Source organism: Polypterus senegalus, chromosome 4 (assembly GCF_016835505.1).
Source record: "Polypterus senegalus isolate Bchr_013 chromosome 4, ASM1683550v1, whole genome shotgun sequence".
Lineage (NCBI taxonomy): Eukaryota > Metazoa > Chordata > Cladistia > Polypteriformes > Polypteridae > Polypterus > Polypterus senegalus.
The window spans coordinates 205,288,917-205,306,771 of NC_053157.1; the positions used below are offsets into that span (position 1 = coordinate 205,288,917).

General features: G+C 34.6%; 1 protein-coding gene across 9 annotated transcripts in view; it reads right to left on the minus strand.

The window, feature by feature from the left end:
* Positions 1-4,053: 4,053 nt before the first annotated feature.
* LOC120527927 (transcription factor COE3-like) overlaps positions 4,054-17,855 on the minus strand; it is a 411,253-nt gene continuing 397,451 nt past the window's right edge. For all 9 annotated transcript variants that reach the window (XM_039751885.1, XM_039751890.1, XM_039751886.1 and 6 more), the window contains one exon: positions 4,054-11,808. Coding sequence is in view for 5 of the 9 variants with exons in the window: in XM_039751890.1 (XP_039607824.1) it covers positions 11,777-11,808 (32 nt within the window). In the remaining 4 variants the exon portion in view is untranslated. The remainder of the gene's footprint in view (positions 11,809-17,855) is intronic.

Sequence of the window (17,855 nt, forward strand, 5' to 3'; positions counted from 1 at the left end):
GATAATTATTTATTTTTTAGAAATATCCTATTGAAGGTCATAGATAAGAAGAGACAATGTTAATAGTAATTGACATTAAATTGCTTTGTTATCAACATTTGTCTCAATGTATTAGAAAAGATTCAGATCTAAATTTTGTTATTACTACTAATTCAAGCTGCTGTAGTGAAATGTATTCCATGTTTTTGTCCATAATAATTTTTATTATTAATGTGAGGGCTGCCCAAAAATGACAAATAGTATGCTTCTGGTATATTCTTGCAACTGATACTTATAACTTAATTTGAAATGCTCTGCACGCAGTTTCTGAGCCATGGTACAATACATTTCTTAGCACATGCTCTTTAATATGATGCAGTAATGTACAGGTAGATTTTAAATTATGAGCTCTTATAGAACTTTTTACATCAGAGAAGGAATTAATAATGACCATTTAAAGGTAGTGAAATAATATACAGTATATCAGTCCCATTGAGTTTGAAATCCCATTCTTTGGGAAAAAGATTTGGGAGTGATGATGAAGGTTTTTAAAGAAGTGAAGTTGCTGTGAAGGTTCACACTGGTATAAGTAAGTGATACAAACTCTAGTTTCTCACCTGCAGATGTGTGTAAGTTCATGGAAATAATGCACAAAAATAAGTACAGTGATCCCTCGCTATATCGCGCTTCGATTTTCGCGGCTTCACTCCATCGCAGATTTTAAATGTAAGCATATCTAAATATATATCACGGATTTTTCGCTGGTTCGTGGATTTCTGCGGACAATGGGTCTTTTAATTTATGGTACATGCTTCCTCAGTTTGTTTGCCCAGTTGATTTCATACAAGGGACGCTATTGGCGGATGGCTTAGAAGCTACCCAATCAGAACATGTATTGTGTATTAAATAAAACTCCTCAATGATATACGAGTACGATATGCTTCCCGTGCGGTGCTTGATTGTTTGCTTTTCTCTGTCTCTCTCACTCTCTCTGACATTCTCTGCGCCTGACGGAGGGGGTGTGAGCAGAGGGGCAGTTTGCACAGAGGCTGTTTGCCTAAAAGATATGGACGCTACTCTAAAAAATGCTGAAAGACTACCTTCACATTGCTCCCTTCTTTGTGGCCACTTTGTTGCGGTGCGCATACTTAAAAGCCCAACAGCATGTATTGATTTTTTGATTGTTTGCTTTTCTCTCGCTCTCACTCTCTCTCTCTCTCTGATATTCTCTGCTCCTGACACACATCCCTTTGAAGGGAAAATATGTTTGCATTCTTTTAATTGTGAGAAAGAACTGTCGTCTCTGTCTTGTTATGGAGCACAGTTTAAACTTTTGACTAAATGGTGTTATTTCCTGGCTAGAGGGCTCTAATAATGTTAACAGTGTGGGAGAGTTTATAAGGGCTTAAAATATATAAAAATAACCATACAAACATATGGTTTCTACTTTGGATTTTCACCTATCGCGGGGGGGTCTGGAACGCAACCCCCACGATCGAGGAGGGATTACTATATAGCAAATATATCCATTTAACCTATGAGTATGGTGTTCAAGCAATTACATAAGAAATTACAAAAAGTAAAACAAAAATGCTTCTCAAACTTTCTTGTTAACCCTCAGGATATTACAATCATCAACTTCACTTCAGCACATAATGTAACAATGAACCGGAAAGAGTGGCAGTGTCTTGCCTGGCACTTGATTATCAAGGAAAAGCTTTGACTACCAGCAGCCCTATTCTATAATATCAAAGTTCTTAATATAAACTTCATACATCATGAGATTTTTGAGACCCAGACAACCCCCCAACTGTGCTGTGTGTCGAAACTCTGTTAACGAAGACAGGGATTGGTTGTCAAAAGTAAATTTGCAAGCTCACTACGTAAGGCGTTTGTCACCCAATGGTTAATGCGGGAACATATAATCCGTCCACTGACCTGGACATGCGCTCACATTCTGTCTCCACTCCTGTACAGGAGGGCTAGTCTGAGAAGGGAGCGAATGCAGGACAACATCATCATAACTGCTCACATGCCGCCTGTGTTTGAGTGACAGTTCTTGTTTGAATAAATACTCTGAGAATGATCCTGTCTTCATAATAATAAAGCTGATTTTTTTGGAAGCCTGGTCTCACCTCCTTCTCTCTTGTGCAAGTGTGTGACCCAAGTCTGTTATATCTGACTAGCCATGATTACCATATACAAGATCTTGAAAATGTCATTGTGTCTTATATAATAGACTTTTCTGTCAGTTAGACAATAAAGGTTGCCATTTTGCATCACTCTTCATTGCATCCATAAATGGTCCATCACTCTACTATTACTGCCTTAACACAGGGAGAACAGTTTTGATGAGAAAATGCTAATATTACTTGTTGTTTTCTTTTCACTTAATGATTCACAAATGAAGATAAGATGAGTTGAGGTCTGAAAGTCTCCATAGTGTTTTACATAGAATGTAATATAACATGCTGCAAAATAATAAAAACTAAAAACTTATTACTATTTGCAATGTTTTTCTCATTTCTTTATAGTTGAAGAAAGTACAAAGTATCTGCACAGATAGATGAGAAACAAAAAAGACTCTCTTGCTGTGCCTGGAGCTGCAAAATAATGGAAAAAACCAGTCTCACATCACCACTTCGTGGCACAGTGTGCCCTAAGATTATAACTCTGTGAGTGCAGTGATCTTAATGCTAGTCTGTGGCCACGTTCATTCCATCTGAGTCTTTGTTTATTTGAGGCACAGTAGTTAGTACTGCTGCCTCACAGCTCCGATCACATATATGCAGGCTGGTTACCTGGGGCCCCATGCTAACCTATGTATGTTGTGACTTGCTGAGTGGTTGTGTAGGCAGGGGCCCCAGTGCACTGCTTTGCCCAAGACGTTCTTTCATATATGACCACAATAATCGGTCCAGCATAGTTGGCAGACTATTCTCTAGCCCTCGTGAACACTTCAGACACCATTGCACTATTAAAAGTCCACTCAAGTATAGTTCTGCCCTGCAAGCAAGTCCTTCAACATGCAGGGAAAACTCAGGGTTTGGTGGCAGGATTGGCACTCCAGCCACTGTTAAAAACCACACACTGTTCCACTCCATCCAAACTAGTGTGGTGCGGAGGTGTCACCTATTGCATGGCTGGCACTCATTCATTCGTTCATTGTGTGGTGGGTGCGGCAATGTGCTGTATAAGTTCCTCCTTCCACATTGAATGTAATGCTTTTTATGGAGTTCAGCGAAGTTCACCAACATTTCCCATGATTTAGAACATGAAGCAAAGCTAATTCAGCTGGAATTTGCTTAGAATCTGGAAGTGAATTAGACAAGAGTTCATACTAAGAGAAAGAAAGAAAGAAAGAAAGAAAGAAAGAAAGAAAGAAAGAAAGAAAGAAAGAAAGTTGGTATTTTAAGACACTTTAATGTAAAGATGGAAAGTGGGCCAGCTGCTCTGCTGGGCAGATAGGGACTAAATGCGTTGTGCACTATTTATTTCCTTTTTATACCTACCTGGTATGTCTTTGTATAATAAGCTAAACTTTGCTATGGTATTTTGTTCTGTGCAAGTATTGCACACTGAGTTTTCTGCCACAGGACGAAAGCTGGCAATCAAAAGAGATGATGAATAAGTATGTAGTTTCCATGGGGTGTACTTACTTTTTCAAATGACTGCACATATATGTTCCTATCAATAATTCCGTTTTGGGTTTCAAGGCTAAGGTTTCAGTATATCATCAATCTGATACAAGAGGCACACAAGTATAGTTGCCCTAATATTTCACAGTGTGAAAATGTCTCTGAGAGGTCCCATTACCTCCGCTTTGTATGAGTGCATAATTGCACTTAACCATTAAGCAATATGTTTATTTGTCAGTAGATGTGAAACTCGTGTTACTGTAGAGTGAATGTAACTAACAGACAATCTCCTCAATTTAAGAATGTTACAAATCTCCTATAGGCCACCAATCTTCCTTAGGCAGGGCTCAAACAATAAAGCTCCTGCAAGCTCACAGTGATGGTAGATTAAGGAAACCTAAGAAAAAAGGAATAACAATATTCAGGAATGCAATCATTTCAAGCCAAATGTAATCTTTATTAGTTTGTTTCTGTACAAAAAGCACTGTTTCACAGAAAAAGCATGCATTCTATTTACAGCACAGTCGTAGACTTTTAACAAAAGGAAAAGTACAGCTTTGATTTTTTTTGTTTTATTTTTAAAGAAGAGAATTTAACATTGTGCTTTAATATACTTCAATGATATAATAGTATTTTTTCTCATATATTTTATAAAGATGCAGTACTCCTTCACATTTCCTTTTTTCACTTAAAACATTGCAAAAAAAAAAAATACATTCTGTAGGTTTAAAAACCTCAGCTGAGGCCTATGGAAGCAAAAGGCAGAATTTACAACTTTACAATCCCTCACCCACCTTGCAGGCTACCTGCTCAATTAGTGTTAGGAATGGGCGAAAACAACTTGGATGAGAACAAACAATGAAGAGTTGAAGACTTCATCCCAAACACGATTGTTAAGGGAAGCAGTTTTAAATTCTCAAGGAGAATCAATGATTATCTACTCTACTTAGAAATGCCACAAAAGTGCAGCTTTTTTTTTTTTTTTTTAATAATTTACTGAATGGGCAGTGACATTTTTATTTGAGGACTTCAAAAGTAAACGACTTACCTGTTAAAGCAAAATACGTTTTTACTGTTTTATCGATCAGCAAAATCTAAGCGCATGTAAGTAAGGTATACATTAAAATATAACTTTCTAAGACTTGTCTCGGCTATGTTTTTTCTAAGGTCATATTGCGCTAATTGAAATATTTTACATTTATGCTAAAAAGAGGAAAAAGAAAATGTATATGCTCAGATTTAATAGAGGTGTCCTGAAATCCTACAGATAGCTCAGTTTCTTAAAATGGCTCTTTTTAAGCTTCTCAGTGGCAGAAATGACATAGCAAATGAATCATTTTTGGATATATTTCACAATTTTACAACTGTCTTCAGGATATTTTCAAGTTTATCTGGTGTTACAAAACACACATGTGCCTTTCAGTTTGTTTGCTTTTTTAAGGAAAGTGTGAGCTCCAGTTGTCAAAAGAGTGTAATATGAATGTATTGCTTGGCGTCAACATCGTGTCATTGCTGTCCCAGTGAATGTGTGCAGTGTTTGCCATGTTTAGACAGTGTAACCTACACGCTATATCTGGTTTGCTTCTACATTAAAATATTTGCCCTTTATTAATATATATATATATATATATATATATATATATATATATATATATATATATATAACTTTGTGAACATATGGAAACCAGGGAATCTAGGGCAGCCAGTTCCCTCTCATTTTTCACCATCTACCTTTCAGTTTTAACTTGTATATAAAAGCTCATGATAAAATTAAAAGGTTAAAGGAAAGAGACCTTCAAGACATTAAAAAAAAATAACCAAAAATTAAAAGCTAGCCCCATCTGCTTTAAAAACTAAGGATTCAGTTTATTCCTAAAATGTTTTCTTTATTAGACAGATTTGAAGATGGCAAAGAGTTCATCAAACCTCTGACTTACGTATAATGAAATAAATCTACATCGGAATCCCCTTAAGTTCAGCCATATTTGAGTGAGAAAAATATATGATAGGAAATAATGGGAACATTTTTTTTTTGCCACTTTATGTAAATTTTAGTTTAAATTACTATATCATAACCCTGACCCTGAAGCCACTGTTTGCATAGTGTTGATTTCCTTGTGGTAAGAGGTGGCACTGCAGCATTTGTTTGCACGAACTTTACAAAGATGAGAATTCTCACCGAAACTGCACCTGAATAACTAGAAGTGGGAATTGAATTACTGGATAACATATCCAATTGTGTCGCTTCAAGCAGTTGACATCTAATATTAGTATTATATTGATGCCATGAAACCAATAAACTACAGTAAAAAAATATGATATCATAGGTAAATGTTCTAAACGATAATTCACTCAAGAGCCCTAAAAAATGCTTGGTACTTTCCCCCACCGAAGGTTTTAACATTTTGTGGCTGAGCAATAATAATTGAAATTTGGACTTAAACCCCACCCAATATATATATGCATATGTTGCACAAGGTTTCTCTGCTTATGTTTAGCAAATGTTAGGTGTTTAGGTGTCACTTCTTTCATATTAAATGTGTAAATATTCTACAGAGAGGTAAGCCCATAAATAGAAGTGTGCTTAAAAAATAAATTGAATTGAGTTTAAAGGTAAACACATAATGCTGGTCTTGATGCACCTGCACAAAGATGCCACCACAAAACCAAAATCCACATTGTACAGAAGAAGACAAGGCAGTTTAGAGTGCATTTACATAATTACACTACTTTATCGTTTATGGCTGCATTCTAACAAGCAACGATATTCATGTTTTTGTATTTAATATTGCAGTCATTTAATCAGTTTATTATTATAAAAGTATTATATAACAATATATTATCATAAGGAAAGGGAGGAGTTGTTTTATTTTTGGAAATTTGCCTAACATGTTTAATGTTTTTCTCCCTTCATTTCAGGTTGTAAAGTGAGTGGCCCATTTTGTAAATGCTACAGACTGCTGTGGTGCGATTAATTTAAAGAAGTTAGACTACGTTCTCCACACCAAACTCAGACGTTATGCAAAAACCTTCCCAGTACTCCAAGGAGGTGATGCCAGGGCAGCACTCTCAACAAGGTATCTGTATTACTTTACACGTACCCAGTCCATTAAAAACATCTAGTTAAAATAACAATCCAAGTCTCAAAATAGAAATCAGATTTTTGGCAATCAAGTCATAATTTTTTGATCGTCAGGTTTAGCCTTATTTAATTTATTAGGTTTTTATCAATACTTTCCAATCACACTATTACTGACCCACACTGGAAGCATTTCTACAACTGCAGTGAACGTTTTTGTACTCGGTAGACTAAGACACTTGCATGAAAACATATGCACTACTTATATGAATTCAAACAGCATTTAAATAAAAAAAAATAAATAAATAATAACCCCAAACCTCACAGTGAATATACTGCTGACAAAATTACATCTGTGCAGTTTGACTACAGACGCATTGAGAGAAAGAAGACATGGCTCTATAGCACACTTTGTGAGATGTTTGATTGGGAAGGACGAGAGACACAGTTCTCATTTAATTAAAAATTCAAAGAAATGCAATTCTTCCTTTTAGAAATTGATCTGTTTTTCATTTCACCTTTCGTTCAATCACTCTTGTTGAACATATGTGCAGGATTTTTGTTTTTTCGGTAGATGAGGCAAAGCATAAGAAGCTTCAAAGTGCGGAAAAAAATGACTTCCTTATTTACTGAAGAACTAATTTGATTCTGCATTTACAAATTAATCTAGTTTTGTGTTTACCGGTAAAAAAATCAAAAGAAAGCCGTGGGGCAATCCTGGAGTTAAAAAAAACACATTTGTTTACATGCACACACTAAACTTGATACAAAAAAGATAAATGAATTAAAATGGAATAGGACTGAAATGATATGGTGACTACTGACGAGCTGGTTTTGTTTGTGAAAGTTTACCAATCACCAATATGTAATGGTTAAACGAAGCTATTAAAAAAATGGTTTTTGTTTCAGTTTTTTTTTCTTTTAATATGAAACAAAATATTTGGTTATATTTATTTAGAAAATGTGATGTATTTTAAAAAAAGTGAATGTTGTATGTGAGCAGTTCTTTAAACTAGCAATATCTAGATCAATAAGCAGTAGCTTTGGTAGGCCTCACCCTCCACACACTAATTGCCCTCAGTTAAACTAAAAAAGGTGGGTACAAATTTTGATCATAAATCATGCATTTTGACTTCACAACGTTAATGCAGAACTTCATCCCTGCCCGAAACGTCTTCTCTGACTAGACTAACATAATGCAAACGAAAACCTCCTGCACAGTTAAGGACAGTAAATGTGTATAATCATTGTGAGACTTGCTTGAGGACATGGTGGATGAACAGATTTTACACATTCTAATGCAAATGAAATGAAAAAAAATGTCACTAAACTTCAGGCAAACTTTTTAATCATCCTGCACTACACGGTCTAACAAATTGAGAAACTATCAGATTATAGAGCTCAAAAAGATTTTCAGTTCATCAAGAATTTAGTACATGAATATTGGAACTTTAAAATGCAATTTTTGGTGTACATATTTTGCTGTATGAGAACAGTTTTAACATTAATATTTCTTTACGTAAAATTATTTGGTTCTGCCATTTGCTTTGTAAAAAGGAAAAAAAAACATACCGTAAAACTCATTTAAAGATAGCCAATAGATCTGAAAAAACTGGCTGCAATATAATATTTAAAAATTAAATAAAACTATATAGTTCATGTATAAATTATGAATATTTTTAATCAGGTTATACATGTAATTTTCTGTTGACTTATCTACTATAAATTTACATTCAGTTAACTTGTCTTTCTAAGAACTCCGCATTCTCCCAAAAGTACGCAGCATCATTTATAAAACAGAGGCTTTGTGACACACAATTTTGCATTGTCATTATTTATTTTGAAATCTTGTCTTTTAAGCACATGTTTGTCATTCCATTGTCTCTGGTGACAAGTCTACCCGCTGTGGAAGGCCAGATGTATAATAGTGCCCCTAGCTGGCTGAAGCTGACAAACTACTTATCAATAAGTCTTTTTATTACTTCTTTCAGTATTGACTAAGATCCATTATTCAAGCCTTTTTTGTGGCCAAGCAAGCCTTACAGCAAATTCTTTCTTCAATTTAATAAAATCGACTATACACCTAAGTAGGCGGCTTTGTTTTGAGAAATTTAAAACAAGATAATTGATTTTCACAGTATTGCAGAAAACAAAACAAATGCAAGTGTAATGATAGAAATGAAATATGGGCAAATTTTATATTGTAAGGCATCAATTTGTACATTATTTTAATCTTCTCTATTCTACTGCGATAATGTGGAGAGACACTGATTTGCTTTACAGTAATAAAATTGCATAAGTAGAAGACAAAGAATCAAGTGCAACAACAACAACAACATAGGATCAAAAAACCACATAATTAAAGGGACGCTCAAATCAATAAAGTTTCTGACAAGCTCATTGAGTACCTTATGTCGAGCCATACAAATAATTTATTTCAGAAATTCATATTTCTGAAATATTTTCCTCCAACATTCAAGGTTGGCTGGTGATTCTAAATGATGCTGTTATGTGCAAGTGTAGCGTGTGTTGGACTAGCACTCTCTTCATGGCTGGCTCTTGTCTTATACCTAATGCTGCCAAGATAAGCCTTGCAACCCCAGGATTCTAAACTAGATTAAGTGGATTTAATGACTGATGAAAAGATGGATGGAATATATATATTGGTTTAAGATTCATGGAATCCATCCATTTAGCCTTCTTTTGCAAACCTAGTTCAGAACATGTGATGCATTGCATCTGAACGGGGTGTCAGTCCACTGAAGGACAGACTCAAACTCAATTAATGGTGGCCAGTTACACATACATTGGGGATGTAGGGTAAAAATGAATTGCAGTATAGTTACCATGATCGTTCTGGATCACTTCTTCTAACGGAATGTAGGGAGGGAAGGCTACATGAGCTTGACAATAACTCTTTAAACATTGGTGAGAGCCAACCAGGGATAGTAATGAATACTGAGGAACAGATGACTAGTGTGTTTGGGTCTCACTCCTCTGTATGTTAATCGACCAAGAGGTGACCACTGAACTTAAACAGTGCATGACTTACAGTTGCTAAGATCTGATTTTTACTGAACGAAGTAAGCAAACATTCCAGTGCAGCGGAACTCTAGGAACATTCCATTTAAAAAAAAAAAGGCAAGGAGAGTCACATCCATAGCTGCCCATCAGTTTTGTACTGTCTAAGTCTCTCTCTTTTATTATCGACTTGCCCCATATCTCTGCAGTTGAGGTGAGGATATGACGGTTTTCAAGTCAATTCTAATTCAGAACTCTAACTTATGGGTCATCCCTACATAGCGCTGATTTCACATTTTTGAGACACCTTGAGCAAAACTGAGTATCCCTTTAAAAGGTGGGTGACAAACAGTTCATGTACACAGAGAAAGTATTTTCAAACAATTCATGTACAAAGTCTTTATGCTTTATGTGCTCTAATGTTTTTCTTCTCCTAAGATGCATTGCTTTTGTAGGCGCTCCAACTAAAATAGTGCATAAGGTACTAACTATCGTGATTATACAACTTTTCACAATGACACACATAGACAGTACCTGGAAAGGAGAGGAAAACACAGCTGCTGTATTAAAAAATGTTAAATACATTATCAGAAAGCATGTTTATACAAAATTTGTGGAGCAGTTGAGTTTAAAAATCAGGGTGATGTCATGGTGAAGTCTTCATTTTTCTTTCTTTTTTTATACAAAAGTTTTCAGATTTTTGTTAACAATATCGAAAAGGTACCAGGACATCAAATGTGTTTACATATGTTCCTTTGTTTTATGCTATTATCCAGGCTTAAATTCACCAAAGAAAAACAAAACATATTTATAAATACATACAAAAAAGCACATTAAGAAGTCTAACAAGAAAATCAGTACCTAAATTTGATCGAAAGCGGCACAAGCATTCCTGGTTTTATTTTACAGGCGCATTAAACCTGGAAATGTTTCCCACAAATTAGTTCCATTATTATATTGTTCTACCTATTGGTCCAAAGTATACAAAGGCTGCACACTCCCCTTTTGGAAGTATTTTACAGATAATTATTACTGATCCATAAGGACTAACAGCAATACTAATTGTCTGTATTTATTTACTTGCACCCCCTATTCCATGCCAAAATTGAAACTGAAAACACATATATCGCGATGTATTATTGAATGGTCCAAAACAGGAAAGAGTATTAATATAATTCTTTGTAAGAAACACAGTAACAAATTACCATTTTTAAAGTGGTGTGTGATTGTGTTGATCATAACTAGACAAATTATAATTGTGAAGTGGAGCCAAACTGGTTTGACTTATTAAAAAAAAAAGAAAAGAAAAACTTACAGTACATTTTAGATCCAGTTCACATCACATTCAGATGAGTGTTGCTCAAAAACAAAAATCAGGTTTGGGCATAATTTCAGCTCCCCTCTCTACTTATCCACTTCATATTCGAAAACTCCACAGCTCTTATACCTTTATGCCTCTGATATATTCAATAACTATTGATTATACTCGTTATTTTTTACAAAAAAAGTAAAAAACAGTATATATAAAAAAAAAAAATCACTTTTCACATGCAAAATGCCTTGGGTAAAGGCATCTGCCAAAATAAAGAATAATAACAGAAGCCTGTTTCAAAAATGTAGTCCACTCAAGCAGTTTGGCTTGCAACAAAAGCTTTCTTTCTCCAAATATTCAAGTGTCCATATAAGCAGAAGCTGTTTTGCGGCCCTGCAGTGGGGTGCGTGTGTGTGAAATATGTGTGTGTGCTTCTTTTTATAAAGTGATATAGAATAATGAAAAGCATGTGAGGTGGGGTGAGGGGGTGCCATTAGGAACCAGTCTTTAGGATCAGCCATCACAAACGAGCTTCAATTGTCTTGTGTGATTCCTCGTTTCTGGTTTGTAATGCAAAAGGCATTTAAAATATAAAATTACAGATTTTTTTTTTCTCTGTTTAAAATTTGCATAGGACCTTTCATAACATAAGTCCATCTGCTGTTTTCAAAACTTGTTCTTGATAATCACTCATGAGGGTTGTAGAAATGTAGTCCATTCTTCTCTTGATAAGTCTTCTGTGAGTATTTACATAGGTGGGACTATGAGACCAGCCATAGCTAAAAGAAAAAGGGAAAAAAAGAAAAATAAACATTTATTAGCTTATTGGTTTCATATGTAAATAGATACAGTGTATATAAAAATAAGACAGAATCACAGTAATGACCTCACATTTTTTAAGAGTGTATAACATCTGCTTCATTGACAAGGCTCAGCTTTGGATTTTTATTACTTAAAGAAATGAAAAATGACTCCAAAGAACACAAGATTTATTATCTGACTACACAGAAACCTTCAATTGAGTTCATATGAATTTCATAAGAAGAAAAAATGTTTTAAAAGCTACTAGAATGCTGAAGAGTTATCTCATGCAGCATACATACTGTACATGTATACCCAATACTTGAAACATTTTAAGGCTTTACTTTAAAATTTACAGTCATGCATTTTAATAGATATGAATATCACAAAGTAAACTTAAAAAAAAAGAATTTGAAGGCTGCCCATCTCTTATTAAGTATTATGAACAGATCTTCGTTTTACATGGAAATTTTCAAAGCCAAATACTTCACACTATCACACTCATTTTTAGTTTATAAATTGTGACTAAGATCAAGCTTGTTCATCTCAAGCTGAACATTGTCAGAGCAGCAGATGTTCATTTGAAGGCTATGCATCAGATTATTAATTTAAGGCAAGAGAGTCACAAATTGTTTAAATTAACATCCTTAAATTATAACCAAGATGTTATGGATATCTATCTATCTATCTATCTATCTATCTATCTATCTATCTATCTATCTATCTATCTATCTATCTATGCCTTTCCTATCTGGGTATCTATTTGTACAAAAATGAGTATATAATAAGAGGAAAAGTTTTTGGTTTTTCTTTGTTAATATATTGGATCTGTGTAACAATGTCTTCTGTTTTATGTACTTTCCTGCTGCAAACAAATTTCCCTCTGGGACAATAAAGTCTACCTAACCTAACCTAATTTACTGCCTGTTTTGATTTTACTGTAAGGGATGGTTTGGTATTAAGCAGAACTTTGTTTTTTTTTTCCATTTTACAATTGATATGAAAGCTCAAATATTCCAGAATAAAATAAAAAACAAAATAAAAGCATCTATCTATCTATCTATCTATCTATCTATCTATCTATCTATCTATCTATCTATCTATCTATCTATCTATCTATCTATCTATCTATCTATCTATCTATCAACTTTCACATTCATCTGTTTGTTTCTAGCTATCTTAAACGTGCTTTAAAAATAAAGTTGACTTGACTATTGTACTGTATTATATTAACATTTGGTCATGGGGTAGATACTAGGAGTATGGATACTAGGATGTTTTTGGTGTAACTGCTGTATTTCAAGGAGCTAGTAATTACTGGATGAATTAATTTTTAATTAGCTAAACTAAAAAAAGGAAGTAAAATGTAAAACATTTTTGGTAACACTTTAGGTACTGCAAAAATGCGTCTATTACTCATTTACTCTGACATAAAAAGATCTTAACAAAGGCTTATTTTGGTTTTAGTGACACCTTGCAAAGCATTAATGGTGCTTATTCATCTGTGAAATGTGGCCTACTAATAGAACTTCACTTTGAAATGGTCAGAAGTGTGTTAAGTGACACATTCTTCTATTATTATTGAATATTTCAATATACAACCTTTACATCTGTCATGTACTTTTACCAGCATATGAAATGCCACACCGCACAGAGATGAATAACCGATCTACTGTTGCTTTGTAAGTATCATTAACACTAAAAGAAGCCTTTGCTAAGGTCTTGTTATGTAAGAGTAAACAAGTAATAGATGCAATTTTGCAGTGTTGCTACATTTTTTCATTTACCACAAAGTGTTAAAACATATAGGCAGATGTGTGTCTTTATGGATTGATATAAAATGACCTATTATTAACAGGTTTTGTTTAATGTTGATTATACATACAAGTAAACTTAAAGCTTGACCGCATATGTTGGTGGCATTATTCTCTTTCTACTTATACAGGATAGGAACGCAGATGCTACTACCACAGCAAGAAGCTGACTTAGTCCAGGCAAGGAAAAGTCCCATTTTTACATCTGAACAATGGAGTCAGGCTGCTAATCACTGGAATCCTGGAGATAAAGGAATTTCTAAAGAGTTCACACTAAATGCAGGAAATCTGCTTCGCCAGACAAGGGGGCAGATGATCTGTTCCATTTTGCACCCTATCTTTGCACACAGCCGTGTTAATGGGCTAGACACTTGGCTGTTTCCCTCACGTGAGTGCCTGCTGCTGGATTGGCAGCTTTAACCAACAAGTGCAACAACAAAATATGATTCCAGAAGAGAATCATGAAAAGAAGGTAATCATATGGCAAAGGTTTCCCTAGCATCAATTTACCACGATAGTCATTGACACACCACACAACATTTCTGTGCCTTTAAACCTAGGAATTTCAAGTGTTTTGTGTTTAAAATTGATATAAAGAAATTCATCACTAGTCAGAGCTAAGCTCATGGAACATGGATTTGTGTGTCCCCGACATCCCTGCAATCCCCCCATCCTTATATGCTCTTCTTTTGTCTCTTTATAGTTGCATTGTTTTGCACATTTCACATATATTGGTATAACATAATCCTGGTTTATATAATTTAACCATTCACTTAGGAATTATTAAAAAAAAAAAAAAAGTGAAGTGATCGCTTTCATAATTAGGAGTCTTTTTTTTTTTTTTTCTTCGCTGTTGATGAATAATTCACCGGAAAGGATTCTTAACATTATATGGCTCATCTAAAGCGATTGCAGAGTGAAGAGGCTCCCACTGGGAGAAATGATTACCGCTGAGGCTCAGTCTAGTGTCACCTTTCACAAATTTACATAGAACACAAACAGCACCCGCCATGTCGAGAACAAACTGCGTGCTTAAAACTTCAGGCAACTTCACCCCCTGCAGAACCTTGGCTGCATCTTACACTGCAAAATTAACAATTTTGGAGATTTTTGGAAAAAAATGACTTTAATTATTATTGTAATAGAAGTAACAATTCATAGATTACAGGTTATGAGGGTAACATCCTCACTACTTACTCTTGTATTGTTATGGAATAGAAACAAAATATAATGAAATTGTTTACACGGTAAAGCTAAATATTTGTAGAACAGAATGCAGCAAAAAATTGATGTTAAATATAAAAATCTTCCCTGATGCCCTCCTGTTTTCCTGTAGAATGACTATGTGGCTGCATCAAATTGTGACGCAAGATTCAGAGCTCATTCAATGAATCAATCAATATTTATTTTCTATAGCACCTTTCATAATGGCAAGTGCTTTTACAATGTGATCCAGTGGATGGGCAAACAATTGTTGCTGTTTTATAAATATACACTTGTGAAACAGTTTAATTTTTAAGAGAAAATATCTGAAAAGAGTACAGAAATTTTTTAACTTTTATTTAAAAAAACATGGCCAGTACTGAATTGTACTGTGTGCCGCGACTTGCATTTGAATAGTGGTTGTTGAACCCCACCACTGGCGGCTTTCTAGGTACATTTATAATGCAGGATTAAAAGCTCAATTTCGATTTTTTGGAGTGTGTGGAGGATGAAGCTTTTCTATGACTGGTTATTCACCTTAATAAAAAGATAAGTGTCTGTGTGTCTGCCTGTGTGTCTGTCCGGGTGCCATGTCTCTGTCATTCCAAAGATGGCTCATCGCAAACATTTTTGGTAATAAAATGCATTAAATTTCTCATTCCAATAGATGGCACATCACAAAAATGAACACTGCTTTTATGAATCCCATACCAAATGGCATAAAACAGAGACATATGCATTGCATGGTGCACTGCAAAACTTAGCACTGAGGCCTACCTTGATTACTTAGATTTAGACCCATCTTAGACGTATAGCACAGCTAGTCTGTGTATATAAAATGCTAATGTTTGTCCATCATGAACTAATGGGGTAGATCTTTGACTTTGGTCTTAATGGAAAGCTTGTGAACTGATGTGTTCTGGAAATAAATAAAAATAAATTAGGTGGCATCAACATGGAGGGTCAGAAAAGTTTATTGTAATTACGGCATGGCTCCCGCAAACCCTTCTATTGATAACCGTCTGGGACACAGTACATGCATGTTCAGAATTCATAATCAAGTGTACAGTACGTTGTTATGTTTGTAGACAATGGGTGGAGAGTTTATTGTTGTTCATAGCTGGGTTTTATTTCAGGAGTATACGTCTGCATTTCACTAGCATTTAATAACTGGATATTATAAATACAATTAGTGTTTTTACACAGACAACTTTCTAAAAAGACCAGAAAATGAAAATGAAAGGGTGCCTTGATATCAGATTAAAATGCTTATACCTATAATGGTAAGTACCAGTTTTAACAGAATTGATCATTTGGGAAGTTTTTTTTATCTTGAATTTAGTTTTTGGCAATGCAGTTATAATTGCTATATAATCCTTCTCAAAACGACTACCAGATATTTCTTTAAATATACTTTTATTTCTTTACAGTAAGTCTAGTTTTCTCTGCTGAAATCTAAATTTCCAGTCACTTTGCAGACCTCTTTTATTGCATGTCCAAGTGTGAGGCAGAAAAAATCATTTTAGCCCTCAAAAATACATGTCAGATTCTGAGAATCAAAATCGTAATGGAGCTGATATCTGCATACATGAATATGGTTCTCTAAATCCAGATTACTTTTTGTCAGTTGAAAAATTGAGTCAAATGTGGCTAAAATTGGAATGATTTTGGTTGACACTTGAAACAGAAACAAAAGCCAACATAATACTATATACAGTATAACATAGGCATCTGCAACCACAGTAACACTCTGCAATGCAGGCCTGTATCTCCAAACAAGAAATTTTCTGTCAGCATAATTCCCCTAATTCACAATGCCAGTATGCTTTAGAAATGTGAAATATGGGAATTTCAATAAGACTGTATGGAAAGGGCAGTATAAACATGTTTTTACCCAAGTAATACTTAAGTTTCACAGAAATATCATTTGCATAATTTAAAAATACTAACTTTTTGGGAAATTTTTAATTTTAGTGACCAACTGGTCTTTTTTTGATTGGAAGACAACAATGTGAAATAACGTATATAAACAACAATAATTGGTAATAATATAATGTTTATCTATCAACCATAATCTTATTTTTGCAAATGATTTTAAATTGCTCACAATTTTCATATATTTGCATGTTTTGAAGATAGCTAAGCTACTACTCAAGTGCTACTATCCAAAAAAACTCACAAATGTTGCTCACTTTGTGACTTAACTAAGCATGTGTACCATGGGATGGCTCATGCATAAGCTATTCAGGAAATATGACAAAACATTTGATATCTCTGGGGAGGAAGAGCCAAGCAGATGACTGACACAAAGGTGATGTGTTCATGGGACCGCTTTGAAATATACAGGTTATTGCAAGTTTCGGGCAATGGGGCAGAATTTTACTGACCATTAGAATGCGAGCATTAATGCATCCAAGTAAGCTGAAGAGTATTGTTGCAGGCCAAGGAATCAGGCAAGAGTATAAATCAAGCAAGTTTCACACACATGTAGAACAATTTTCTTCCCTCATATTATAGAATGGCATGACTTCGAAATAATGAGCCACAATAAAAACTGTTCTACTTGTGTCATGGGCTATGGCACAATTATTTTTTATAGGTGAAATAACAGCCTAGTCAGTCTTACGTGTAAGATGGATTGCCTGCATTAACATTTTATACAGCAACTGGCTGATGGTGACCGGTGCTGAGGATTTATAAAATGCAAACAGGGCCCACAGTATTGTTTTCTACATTAAAAGAAGTATGGACAAATGATCACTAGCTCCAGAAGGACAAAGGCCCACTAAATGGTTAAATCTGGTATTTTTAATGAAAATGTATTTGACAGATAATTAAGTCAAGAAAACCTAAAAAATTTGGATTTTTTAGATAACTATGAGTGACTTTCTCAGGATAACACAATGAGTAAGAGTTGGAGTGAACTGACGACCTTCTAATTTAAAGTCCAGTGCCCTTGCCACAACACCATACTGCCAAGTGTAACCGAATACAATAACTGTAATTGC